Source organism: Myxine glutinosa, chromosome 2 (genome assembly GCF_964187855.1).
Source record: "Myxine glutinosa chromosome 2, kmMyxGlut1.1, whole genome shotgun sequence".
Classification (NCBI taxonomy): domain Eukaryota; kingdom Metazoa; phylum Chordata; class Myxini; order Myxiniformes; family Myxinidae; genus Myxine; species Myxine glutinosa.
This window is the reverse complement of record NC_136262.1, coordinates 165041835-165056483: the sequence shown is the minus strand read 5'-3', so window position 1 is coordinate 165056483 and position 14649 is coordinate 165041835. Positions and strand designations below refer to the sequence as shown.

The 14649-nt window shown below is 44.4% G+C and overlaps 1 protein-coding gene across 1 annotated transcript in view; it reads right to left on the bottom strand.

Annotated features, from left to right (window-relative positions):
- The window catches only part of LOC137422221 (neuronal acetylcholine receptor subunit alpha-5-like), an 85463-nt gene that overhangs the window by 12822 nt on the left and 57992 nt on the right, over positions 1-14649 (bottom strand). Inside the window, exon 3 of the mRNA XM_068108980.2 lies at positions 3206-3250. Within this exon, the coding sequence (XP_067965081.2) occupies positions 3206-3250 (45 nt within the window). The remainder of the gene's footprint in view (positions 1-3205; positions 3251-14649) is intronic.

Sequence of the window (14649 nt, the reverse complement as noted above, 5' to 3'; positions counted from 1 at the left end):
AAGCACAAACAACAGCAAATAAAGAAAACAAAAGAAAATAACATGGACAGAGAGAAGAGGAAAGGAAGAAAAACGATGACGACTACACAAACAACAAAAGTGGAATCAGCAGAAACAATGACAATGGTATCTTCCATCAAAAATGGAGCAAATGTATGTATGTATATACACTACATGACCAAAAGTATGTGGATACCCAAACATCGAACATTTCATTCCAAAATAATGGGCATTAATATGGAGTTGATCCCCCCCTTTGCTGATATAACAGCCTCCACTCTTCTGGGAAGGCTTTCCACTAAATGTTGGAATATTACTGTGGTGATTTGCTTCCATTTAGCCACAAGAGCATTAGTGAGGTCGGGAACTGATGTTGGGCAATTAGGCCTGGCTTGCAGTCGGCGTTCCAATTCATTCCAAAGGTGTTCGATGGGGTTGTGGTCAGGGCTCTGTGCAGGCCAGACAAGTTCTTCCACACCAATCTCGACAAGCCATTTCTATATGGACCTCACGTTGTGCACGAGGGCATTGTCATGCTGAAACAGGAAAGGGCCTTCCCCAAACTGTTGCCACAAAGTTGGAAGCACACAATCGTCTAGAATGTCATTGTATGCTGCAGCGTTAAGATTTCCCTTCACTGGAACTAAGGGGCCGAGTCCGTCCATGGAAAACAGCCCCAGACCATTATTCCTCCTCCACCAATCTTTACAGTTAGCACTATGCATTAGGGTAGGTTGCGTTCTCCTGGCATCTGCCAAACCCAGATTTGTCCGTCGGACTGCCAGATGGTGAAGCGTGATTCATCACTCCAGAGAACGTGTTTCCATTGTTCCAGAGTCCAATGGTGGCGAGCTTTACACCACTCCGGCCGACGCTTGGCATTGCACATATTGATCTTAGGCTTGTGTGCGGCTGCTCGGCCATGGAAACCCATTTCATGAATCTCCCGACGAACAGTTGTTGTGCTGACGTTGCTTCCAGAGGCAGTTTGGATCTTGGTAGTGAGTGTTGCAACCAAGGACAGGTGATTTTTACGCACTTCAGCACTCGGCGGTCCCATTCTGTGAGCTTGTGTGGCCTACCACTTCGCGGCTGAGCTGTTGTTGCTCCTAGACGTTTCCACTTCAGAATAACAGCATTTACCATTGACCGGAGCAGCTCTAGCAGGGCATAAATTTGATGAACTGACTTGTTGGAAATGTGGCATCCTATGATAGTGCCACATTGAAAGTCACTGAGCTCTTGTTTTTTTTTTTTGTTTTTTTTTGTATACTGAATCGAGGCTCGTGAAAGAGCTAACAACACAACAACTATGGCCCCATCAACTATGGCAACTATGGCCCTTTCTACTGCCAATGTTTGTCTATGGAGATTGCATGGCTGTGTGCTTGATTATATATACCTGTCAGCAATAGGTGCGGCTGAAACAGCCAAATCCACTAATTAGAAGGGTTGTCTGCATACTTTTGGTCATGTAGTGTATGTGTTGTATGTATGTGTTGTGTGTATGTGTGGTATGTATGTGTTGTATGTATGTGTTGTATGTATGTGTTGCATGTATGTGTTGTGTGTATGTATATATGCATGCATGTATGTATGTACCGATGTAATGTAAGCATGTAATGTATGTATGTATTGTATCTTATGTATGTATGTATTGCATGTTATGTATGCATGTACCGTCATTCCGCTATTCACATGTTCCTAATTCATGTTCATAATTCGTGGTTGATAAAATGCGACCTGTTTCGGAAAAGTGTCCCGCAAATTCTCAGTTTTGTTTTCTATTCGCAGCAGTGTCCCACAAATTCGCGGTTTTTCAGGGGCGCAAAATATTTTTTCACGAGCCGCGAGTTTGACACATTTATAAAACCCATCTATAACCAGCCATGCGCAAAGCAGCTGGACATACACAAAAAAACCAGGTCATATGAGCCGTGAGCATGACCTGCTCCTGCGTTCACTGCCGTTTGCTTCGCATTTTCATGGCTTTTGCGGAATATCCCATCATTCACACTGTGAATCGCTTCACGTGATATTCTGCCACCGTTCACAGGTAAACAATGTTTTGCGGAATAATCCGTCATTCACACTGTGAATAGCTTCACATGATATTCTGCCCTTCACAGGTAAACAACGTTTCGTGGGGTATCCCACCAGCTGCATAACATGTTATCCCTGTGAGTTCCTGTCCAGAATGAAAACACTCCACAGTATCTATAGTGCAATTAGCTGTCTCTGTTTTCCCCATTGAAACAATGGCACGGCATGCATTCGCGGATTTACATCGACATTCATGGATTATTGCTGACATTCGCAGGTTTTATCTCGCCATTTGGGGATTTTGCCTCGCCATTTGCAGTTTGTTCCTTGCTATTTTCACGATTTGGGAACCAATCCCCCCTTTTCCATTGAAACAATGCCCCCCCCATTCGCGGTTTCGAAATTCGCGGTATTTCCCAGGAACGTATCCCCTGCGAATAGCAGGGTCCAAATGACTCTATTGTATGTTATGTATGTATTGTTTGTTATGTATTTATGTAGTGTGTATGTAATGTATGTATGTAATGTATGTATTCACGAGCATACATTACATACATACATACATTTTAGTATCCGTATGTATGTGCCTATATGTATGTGTATATATATATGTATGTATCATATACTCCTGAGAGGATTTGATCTCGGAAGCTGAAACTTTCAGGTATTAATGAGGGCACCCTGACGTTGAACATGTGCAAGTTTCATTTGATTCCATGAAGTTTTGAGAAAAAACATTTCGCCATATATCTTGGCATTTTCTTCTTTGGGAAGGGAGTAGTATTTTCTTCCTTGCAATTGGAATTATCTGAGCTATAAAACCCCAATGTATTTTATGTGCACATAAGCAGTGCGCATGTTTATGCTTCATATACGTATAACGCAGGCTAATTTTATTTTCGGGAGCGATCGAGGCCACAGTTTGTTGCTTATACACTGCCCAAATAAAGGATGTGTCAGAAGAACATGTCGCATGCTTGAACGCCCGTATGGTGGGTACTCTGCTACCGTATTAATAATCATAAAGATAATAGCATGATCCCCTGACGGCTCTTGTACGGAGTGGGTGCTTCCAGTGCCTTGTATCTAAGAACTGATTTGTCACAATGGAAAAAGACGTGTATCTAAAACGCATACATAGTCAATCACCTCCACGTTTTACCTGCTTCAGCCAAACGCTGGTTGTCATATGTTGGTTTTTTCCATCCTGTAATGCAGAGATTGGGTGGATTAATAGGAATAGTGGTAACAAAATTATATATATATACAATTACCTGAATGATTTAAAACTGTTTTTGATAATCACTTTTGGCAATCTCATCTGTATTTCAAACATTTTCTAATGTAGGGCTTTGATGAGTTTGTACCCAACTTGCTTGACAATGTCATTGTAAATGTCATTTTTAAATGTGGGTTTTCCAGAAATATGGATTGTTATAACAGAGAAACTAGAACGACACTCAGTAGAGAGCATACATCCGCCGGGTTGGCCCTATCACTCAATGGTGAAGAATCACTTAAAAATTAAATAATTCTCATATCCGAATCCATATTCAGATCTTCACCAAAACAGAATATATTTGTCCTTGTCAGACACCCAACCGGTCCACCAAGTTTCGTCCAAATCCGTCCACAACTTTTTGAGATATCCTGCCATGTATCGTTTTTGGCCCTATCTCCCAATGGTGAAGAATCACTTAAAATTTTTAGTAGCTGGATCCGAATCTGTATCTTCTCCAAAATCGAATCATTTCGTCCTTGTGACATATGCCACATCTTCGCCAAATTTCGTCCGAATCCGTCCACAACTTTTTGAGATATGTTGTTCACAAACAAACAAACAAGAAGACGTCATGCAGATTTTCCCCCCAAAAGGATAAAGGATGCCATTGATCCATAAAATTGTCCATTTCATCTAGATAAAAATTGACGATCTGGATGAAAGCTTGGGTTAATAGGATGAAAAGTGACGATTTTTAAAATGAAAATTTATGATTTTGGAAGTTTGACCTTGAGTTGACCTTTGACCTCAAAAAATAGTTGGTTTCCCAATTCAGTGAGGCGCTATGCAAATGCTGTTCAATTTTCAATTCAATCGGATGAAAATTGATGGTGTTTCAGCTGAAAATTGATGATTTTGGAAGTTTGACCTTGAGTTGACCTTTTGACCTCAAAAATAGTTGGTTTCCCTATTTAGTGACTCAATGTGCAAATGCTGTTCAATATTCAATTCAACCGGATGAGAATTGACGGTTTTTCATATGAAAATTGATTATTTTGGAAGTTTGGCCTTGAGTTGACCTTTGACCTTTTGACCTCAAATAGTTGATTTCCCTATTTAGTAACTTGGTATGCAAAGGCTGTTCTATTTTCAAGTCAATCAGCTGAAAATAGATGGTTTTTCAGATGAAAATTGATGATTTTGGAAGTTTGACCTTGATTTGACCTTTTGACCTAAAAATAGTTGGTTTCCCAATTTATTGACTCAATCAGCAATTGCTGTTCAATTTCCAAGTCAATGGGATGAAAATTGATGGTTTTTTCAGATAAAAATTGATGATTTTGGAAATTTGACCTTGAGTGCACCATTGACCTTTTTACCTCAAACATAGTTGGTTTCCCAATTTAGTAACTCATTGTGCAAATGCTGTTCAATTTTCAATTCAATCGGATTAAAAATGGCGATTTTAGAAATTTGACCTCCAGATGACCTTTGACCTCAAAATCAATCGGCTTCTCAATTGTGACGACCTCTACAACTTGGTGAAGTTTCGTGACGATCGGTTTAGAATTGTGACCTGTAGGCTGGTGACAAACAAATACAAACGCAACCGAGCAATATACTTGAAAAATCTTCGATTTTGCAAGTAACAAACGGACAAATAGACAGGGGTGAAAACATACCCTCCTTCCACCTTTGGTGGCGGAGGTAAATATGCAACGTATAGAGATGTTCTGAATGTCATTATAACTAGGGTGACTTACACAGAGGTCAGATGCATATGTAATGTAAGTAATCATATGTAATGTATATCATATCATATATGTAATATCATATAATATGTAATATATACAGTATGTCATATTAATATGGAAGCATGCAGTAATTATATAATATGCACTGTAGCAATAATTACCAATGTCATTCATTCATTACTTGCAAAATCGAACATTTTTCAAGTACATATATCGGTCGGTTGCGTTTATGGTTCTGTCTGTCTGTTTGTTTGTTTGTCACCGGCCTACAGGTCACAATTTTCAACCGATCTTCACAAAACGTCACCAAATGGTAGAGTTGGTCATAAGGAAGAAGCCTATTGTTTTTGGGGTCAAAAGGTCAAAAGGTCAACATAGGCCAAAGGTCACCAACTTTGCCAAATTTCAAAAATCCTCAATTTTCATCCGATTGACTTGAAATTTGAAGAGGACTTTCATATCTGGTCACAGAATTTAACCAGCAAGTATTGTTGAGGTCAACATAGGCCAAAAGGTCAACATAGGCCATATTTCTAAAATCCTCAATTTTCATCGAATTGACTTGAAATTTGAAGAGGACTTGCATAACTGGTCATTGAATTCAACCACCCAGTATTTTTGAGGTCAACATAGGCCAAAAGGTCAACATAAGCCAAATTTCTTAAAACCTAAATTTTCATCCAATTGACTTGAAATTTGAAGAGGACTTGCATATCTGGTCACTGAATTCAACCACCAAATATGTTTGAGGTCAACATAGGCCGAATTTCTAAAATCCTCAATTTTCATCCGATTGACTGGAAATTTGAAGAGCATTTGCATATCTGGTCACTGAATTCAACCACAAATTATATTTTCGGTGAACATAGGCCAAAAGTTGGGCTAGGTGTTGGTGTTGGGTGTTGGGCTAGCCTGGTGTTGGGCTAGCGGCTAGGGTGCCGGCTTAGGATCCTAGGATCCTGGGTTCGAATCCCAGTCGATCGCTGAATTAATGCCAGGGGGGGTTGACTCAGCCTGTCATCCTTCCGAGGTCGGCTAATTGAGTACCAGTTCACTGGTAATTCCCTGTTTGTCGTTAAAGGCGGCAAAAAGGGTTGGCGTCAGGAAGGGCATCCGGCCGTAAAACATTGCTTCAAAAAGGGGACCAAAAAAAACAACAACCACGGTTCCCGAAAAAGGCCAACCCCCGCTTTGCAGGGAAAAATGGCCTCTAAAGGTGGTTATTTTTATATATAAGCCAAAAAAAGGTCAACATAAGCCAAATTTCTAAAATCATCAATTTTCATCCAATTGACTTGAAATTCTAAGAGGATTTGCATATATGGTCACTGAATTCAACCACAAACTATTTTTGAGTTCAACATAGGCCAAAAGGTCACCATAGGCCAAGTTTCAAAAATTCTCAATTTTCATCTGATTGACTTGAAAATTGAACAGCATTTGCACATTGAGTCACTAAATTGGGAAATGAACTATTTTTGAGGTCAAAAGGTCAAAGGTCACGTTCACAATCGTCACTTTTCTTCCTACTGATCCAAGCTTTGATCAAGATTGTCAATTTTAATCTTGATGAAATTGACAATTTGCTGTATCAATGGAATTTTTTTCTTGGGGGGAGGGGGGGAGGTGGCGGATTTTGCAAGTATCGTGCTCCGCATGATGTCTTCTTGTTTATTCGACAGGAATTTTCATGGCGGGCTGTTTTTGGGGCACCTTTTCTAGCCCTCTTCCCATGTGGGGTGAGCAGAGTGGATCCAAAAAAGGGCTGCTCAGTCACAAGAGCTGCTGCCGAAACGCTCTCCTACCTCAGTCCAAGAGAGATGACCATCAAAAATCTACTGCCTATCTACCATGCCAAGTCTATGGTTGCGAGATTCTGCTCATCACTAACCTGCTCCATCACCACTCACCACTCACTATTCACCTAGGACTTGGTATAGACCCTATATTAAGATGCTAGTGTGAGATATATTTTATCGTGAGGAGGCCGTTGCACATCAACAAGCACACGTTCCTTGACAGGGCAGGTTCCTTTTCCAATGGCAAGGAATCCGAGATGATAGGGAATGCTAATCTGCTGTAGCCTTCCTTGGTCGTTTTAGCCATTGAGAAAATACTTTCCTCAAACGGGACTCAAGGTGGGCTTTTTTGAGTAATGGCTTCTTTCTTGCCACCCTACCGTATAAGTTAAAGTTGTTGAGTGCTTGGGATATTGTTGTCACATGCACACAGTGGCCAGTTTTTGCCATAAAGGCCCGTAGCTCTTTCAAAGTTGTCATTGGCCTCTTGGTGGCCTCTCTGATCAATCTCCTCCTTGCTTGGTCATCTAGTTTGGAGGGACGTCCTGATCTAGGCAGGGTCTTGGTGGTACCATATGCCTTCCACTTCTTCATGATTATCTTGACTGTTTTAAATTATTTTTATACCCATCCCCTGATCTGTGCCTTTCCACAACTTTATCCCGGAGGTCTTTTGAAAGCTCCTTGGTGCTCATGGTTGAGTCTTTGCTGTCAAATGCACCACCCAGCAGAGGAAACTAGCAGGAACAGCTGATTTTATTCCGAAATGATCAGAATCACTGCAATTTAACACAGGTGGAGGCCAATTAAGTTTGTGTGTGATTTTGAAGGAGATTAGTTATACCTGAACTAACTTACAATTGCTATCATAAGGGGGGTGGACATTTATCCAACAAATATATATATATATTTTTGTATACAAGATCGAGGGTCACGTAAGAGCGAACATTAATGACAAAAAAACAAACGGACACATAAGACAAAATAAAGGGAGCGGGAGACAAGATGGGGGAGAGGGGAAAGCAAACTAGTTTTGTATTTTTAATTAATTTTCTGAAATTTGTAGAAATTGTTTTTCACTTGGAAGTTGTGGGTTACGATGTGTAAATAAAGGTGGAAAACTTTTGATTTAATGCAATTCACTTACAGGCTATAAGGCACCAAAAGGTGAAAATTTTGAAATGGGGTGTAGACTTTCGATACACACTGTATGTTTGGTTATATATCATATGTATGTTTGGTTGTATATGATCTAGATGTTTGGTTATATATAATATGTATTGTTAAGTTGATGGGGGGTAGGCAATGGATTACCTTAGTCCAGGTAGAATTGTATAGTATGGTGTTCTCCAAATGTCACGATGAAGAAGAGACCCCCCATGTACCGAAGTATGGACCCGTTAGACCGGATGTCGTGTAAGTGTATCTTTATCCCCATGATGAGGGGTGGGGTATTGTTAATTAGTCAGGGATTAATGGTAAATTCCCTGTATGTAAATGGCCTCTGTGATTTCTCCTTTGTTCGTTATAACACACACATCACACCCGCCATGCACTCCACACCTAAAAATAACGCTAACTAAAAGTAGCAGGAAACAGGACATTCAACTACCACTGATACCACCGACTGGGTGATCACAAAGGCCGGCAAGTGGCACCCCGAAGAACCATTGGTCAGGACGGTCATAGAGCGAGGGAATGGACTCAATGATTGGAGCGTGCGCGGATGTCATCGGATGCTGTAAGAGCCCTGGGTACAAAAGTTTTGGGGTCCCGACATTTTCTCTCTCTGCTTCTGGATTTGATCGCGTGCAGTCAGCATATATCTCTCTCTTTGGGTACCGAGCTGAGGAAAAGCGGTCACAGTTCGTCTTCTTCTTGGTTCTGGATTTCATTACGAACATTCACATTTTCCGACCTCTTGAGCCAAGGACATTGGTGTCGTGCAGTCGGACATTGGCGCTTTTTTTGGTCTGGGGGATCGGTTTGAGTGGCTGCATTTTCCTTTCCCTGGCTCATTGGTGCTGACGGTGCGGGGGGCTGTCCGCACTGAGAGACCGTGTTGCTGTGTGGAGCAGATGGCGAGTGGACGGGCGCGGCCTGTTCGCTTCTCGCTCAGCGGCTGGAGGAACAAACTGCGCGCCAAGGCCTGTTTTCCCACACATGGACTCGGGGACCCATGCTGCGGCTGGTGGGTGAACGAACTGCACACCAGGGCTTGTTTTCCCGTGCAGGGACGCAGGACCCCAACGATCTTAGATGAGGTTCAAGAGCCGCTCAAAGCTGAGTTTACTACATTTTTACTTTCGTTTATTTTATCCTTTCCTTGGCTTGGCATCGTCCTTTCCTTGGCTCATCAGTGCTGGCTGTGCATCGTCTGGGTGCACTGGGAGACGTCTGTGCTGTGTGAAGCGCGTGACGAGGACCGGCACGGCTTGAGTGAACAAACGGTGAGCTAAGGCCTGGTTCCCGCACATGAAGTGCGTGCTGGGGCATGTTTTCCCGCGCAGGGACGCAGGGCTGTGACGATTCCCAACGGGGTTCAAGAGCTGCTCAGAACTGAGTACAAGCAAATCCACACGCATTATTTTCCATTTATTTTTCCGCTTGTGCTGTATACGAGTCGGTATGGAGGATCCCTTGCTTAGGAATTTTAGTTTACCATGCATTCTTTTGTTACCGGCATTTCTTTTAATAAAGCCGGTATTTTTTGCATTATAATTCCGTGTCGGTTTGAATAGATTACCAGGATCGAGTACATCCAGTGGGATCCGTACAGGTAAGAGCTTCGCTGCCCTCATCCCCCGCGCGTATTCACACCACCATTGGATTGAACGCCTTGGAGTGTAAAGCTCGATTGGCTATCCGCCCCAAGGGTGTTAACCCTGGGAACGCAACAATATAATATGTATGTTTGTTTGTATATATTATTACATTTGGTTGTACATAATATGTATGTTTGTTTGTACATAATATGTATGTTTGTGTGTACATAATATGTATGTTTGTGTGTAGATAATATGTATGTTTGGTTGTATATTATATTTATGTTTGGTTGTATATAATATGTATGATTGTTTGTATGTAATATGTATGTTTGGTTGTATATAATATTTGTTTGGTTGTATGTAATATTATGTTTGGTTGTATATGATATGTATGATTGGTTGTATGTAATATTATGTTTGGTTGTATGTGATATGTATGATTGGTTGTATATAATATTGTTACAGACGCGGCTTTTAGATGTTATATTGACCGAGCGGTGGTGTATTTAACCGCGTCCGAACAGTTACTCCCCGATTAAAACCCGATTTCACCCGACGTTGACCAGATCGCCCCACGGATATTCAATCGGGAAATCTCTAAAGCGATTGCAAGAGAATGAAAAAGAAGAAGAAGAATACGGAGGAAGAACAGATTTATTATACGCACACCAGCAAAGGATGGAAGAAACAGTGACACAGCGAATCCTTAACTTACCCTATTCATTTTTACTTAACCCCAAGACAACGAGTAGGACAGACGACGTTCACACTTACACGGGGGGATATTGCAGGCAGGTAGGGCTTGAGGTAGATTGCTGGAGAGGGAGGCCAGGCCGGAGGTAGCAGCTCTCAATTCCTCGCGGTTTTTGGCGGGAAAATCCTCCGTCGCGTATCCGCTGCTGTAGACGTCACGCGCTGGCTCGGCACACCTGCTCCTCTTCTTCCTGGTGGAGCCGTCTCCCTCCTTTCAGCGCGTCTCTCCAAAGCTGGTTTCCTTTCCGAGTACCTCTCCTCTTTGGCTTGGAGCGTTTCGCATCTCACCGCCTCTCTTTGGTGCAGCCTCTTTGCTCCTCTCCCAGGGTCATCTCCAGGCTCCAGCTCATCTCTAGTCATCTGGTAAAGCAGTCCCCTGCAGTCGCTTTTATCACCTCGGGCGAAATCAAGCCGCCGACTCCGAGGGCACGCCTACCGGGTCACTCACCGCGGTGTTTTTGGCTGTTAGGGCCGGTTCAATCCTTCCCTCTTCTGACGAGGTGGAGACACGCCTTTCTTCTCCAACCTTACCTCGTGGCCAATGGTGGTTGAAGAGAAAAACCGACCCAAATGCGGAAGGCAAATGGAAGGGAGGTTTTGGGGAAATTGGAAGGGCCTACGCTTATTTTGTTTGATACAATGCAAAGTCAATCTAGTGGGAAAACACATACTTAGCCTACATGGAATAAGGAAATACACTATTTAAAAGATATATCGTGACCTGCGTGTATATTCCATGCAATTAACTAGGACGCTGACTGCGACCATTATTTACATTAACAGGGTGGTACCGTACGTTTGTAACGTTCACATTGTAACGTTTTCACATTCGTTACACTTCCTTCAAAATTGTTACACTTCTCAAAAAAGTCGTTACACACTTCTCAAAATCGTTACACTGCACCCCCCTTTCTTCAGGCCCGTCCTCGGGCCTATTAGACTTTAACTTAGTGTGGCACGTAGGTGTAATTCCCTCTACAATTAACCTGACCCTGAGTGTGACAATTTTAAAACACAAATAAGTATGTCCCCCTATTGCATTGCACCCTGTCTAACAGACTCAAGCCCACAGCTAACCGAATTACGGAATTATTCTCAAACTATACATTTACGGTGGGGAGCATTATTTACAATGACGTGATTTCTTATTTACAACGCAACCCAGGACCTGTGTTTTTCTCTTTTTTTTTTTTTTTTCTTTTTAGGGAACAAGAAAAAGAAATTCCTGTTGGGAGGGAGGAGACAGCACGCATTGCATCGATGCACCAGTACCAATACCACCAAAGCACCCAAAAGCACCCAAACACCACAAAGCACCCAAAAGCACCATCCGGTGCGGTCACCATGGTTCATAATAAACACAACAAAACAACTGGTGGTGGTCTTCTCTTTCTCTGCTGGGCCGATGTTCTTCCCGACGTCTTCAGGCTTCATGCGGCCTATTTGGACACAATAAAAAGCACAACTTGTGTCCATTTTTATTTAGGGCCTCAGGGGCCAACTAAGGGTGGTCCACCTCTTTGGCATAGGTGCCACCTTACCGAGGTCCGCAAGCAAGATTCCCTGGCCACTATGGCCGGTTTCCAACAGAGGTGCCCTGCCCCAGAACCTGGGGTCCATCAAGTGGTACTTGGCCGCAGAACAGCGGTCCATAAAGTGGTACATCAACGCAATGCATGCTGGTTCTGGGAATCTCGGGCGCACAATGGCCACCTCACGCACGCTCCCATCGGCACCCAATGGCGCACAGGTCATGTGGGAGACAAAAGAAAGACAATTGAGCGAGGGGTAAGGTCACAAGGGTACACGTCAATAAGGCAATGCAAGGTGAAATGCGTACGGAGGCCGAAGTGAGAAAGCTCGTCCCTACCGTACGTCACCCCCCTGTCACCTACCCTACCCTTGTTCCCACCCCATATGTACAAAAATCTACACATTTACAAATTCGTCACGACTGTCACGTCTTCCCCATATTTCCCCTATACCAAATTCGTCTCCACAATCCCTTTACTTCAAAATTTGCCATCACCAATTCATCATCAATCCTCATAAGGAGGGAGAGATGGAATTACGCACAATGTCACACCCACGTCATGATGCGTCTCACAATCCAAACATTTGCATCATAAAAAATAATCAAAACATGGCATGGTGTGGAGTACCTGTCACCTCAGGTGAGTGGATGCAGATGGTGCGAGGAGATCCTTCATCCTACCTATCCTCTAAATGACTTTAACACACTTTACACTACCCGGAGTCTTTCCCTGCCAATCCATTGGCCAACTTACACTACGGGTTCTAATAACCAATTCCCATTGGCCAAACTGTGGTGCTCCTCAATTTTGGGGTCTCACTCCCCCGATTCATCTCCCGGTGCTCTAGCACAATTTCTGGGCTGCGACGTGTACCTCTCCCAACAGGTCTACCCACCTGCACACCTCCACCACTGTAGTTGCCACCCGAGCTTACCTAGCTCCTCACCCCAACCTAACTAACTGGGGACAGCCCCTCTCCTGGCTCTGTCACCCCTTGGTGCCCTCTGGCACTGGGCTACCCGGGTCCGTCCTCCGGATCCTCGGGCCCCATCCACACAACTACTACCGGCTCCCAGAGCCCACCTGCGGCCTCACCTGGCCGACATCCTTACAGTGGTGGAGTGCCCAAACCAACTACACACACTAACAGGCTACACGCCCAGCCATTTCCACAACACCAACGCACCCATCCACATACCATTCTGTCACCCGCACCACAGATGCCAATATCCAACCACAATTTACCTGTACCCTCTACCTAACACTTACACTACCCGCCCCGGGTATCCGCGATGGGGGTCCACTCTTCCCCCATTCACACCTTCGCACCATCCACTCCACTCCACAATTTCCACCATTCTCACTCCACGACCATCCATTTCACTACTCCATACCATTTATTCCATACAGCCACATACACCTGTTCTTCATTCACCTGTCGTTGCACACCTGTGCAATCATACCTGGTGCCACCTGCACCCTCCTTTCTTCCTGGACCATTTGGTCAACACAACACGCAATCACCACTACTCCCTCATACACTGCTCCACACACCTGTTCAGTTGCACACCTGTGCAATCACACCTGTTCCATTCTCACCTGTTCAATCCTCACACACACGGCATCATCTCAGCTAACTACTCCCCTCTGAAACTTGCGCTTCCCAGTCGTCCCTTTAAACTATTGCGCTCCCACGTCATTATCATCCATACTAATCTACCTGTGTCCCCACTACAGGTATCAGTCACTAACTAACCTTAACGTCACCTAATGTCAATCTCTTCTAGATCCCTATCATTATCCAAGCCCTCCCTGGCTCGGTTGTCATAGCCACCCCATAAACTATTGCGCATTTGCCCCCGCTCTGTGAGGGATGGTGGATTTGCCATCCCCCCACATCGGGGGTCTCTCACTATCAATTTTCTTCGTCCAGATTCCACAAGTCAAAAGCTTTCTATTTACTGCCAATTCTATTCACTTTTCTAAATTTTGTATCAAATCACTACTATCACTATCACCATCACCCGTCTACTTATTAGGTCCTCTCGGTGCGCCAATTCACATCTACAGCCCGGCTTCGTACAGCCGAGCAATGAACGCGGGTTCTTTTGTGTCCGCGGCTGGATACGTCCCGCATTCGGGGCAGGGACGGAGGTTTACCCGGGCCGAGATCCCATGCACCACCTCGGCGTGGAGCCATCCAATGTCCCGATCTCGACCTGCCGGCACGTCTCAATAGAAAGTGGTCGCCATGACGACCCTTCCTATCGGGCTGCCCGCTCCGCCTAGTGGAGCCCGGACGCGGCCGCTCCACGCGAGGCCCAGCGTGGATCGCGCACGGCGGTCCTTTCGAACCCGCCGTGGCTCGGATCTCCGCTGGTTCTCGCGGCACGCGAAGCCCGGCACGCACCGAGGGCCCGATCCGGCTAAAAGTCGACCTAACCTTTAACCCGGTTACCGTCGACGCTTCACCTGCAGGCTTACATGCATACGCTACCTCTTTCTTGCTCATACATGCAGCCGTTCCCATTCTCCTCGTACCTTTTCTTTCACACCTCGGTACACTCACTCCGCTCACCGACTTGGTCACACACCTGACCACCGAACACTTTGGCACACATTCGTCGCTCGCACACCTCACTAACACACCTCTTCGCGCCCCCTCCTCGGTCACTTCCTCTGTGACAATCACAGGTGTGCTCTCATTCGCACACCCATCCACGTGCCTCACTACCAACTCAAATGTGCCTTCCCACACACGCTCTACCATTCCAG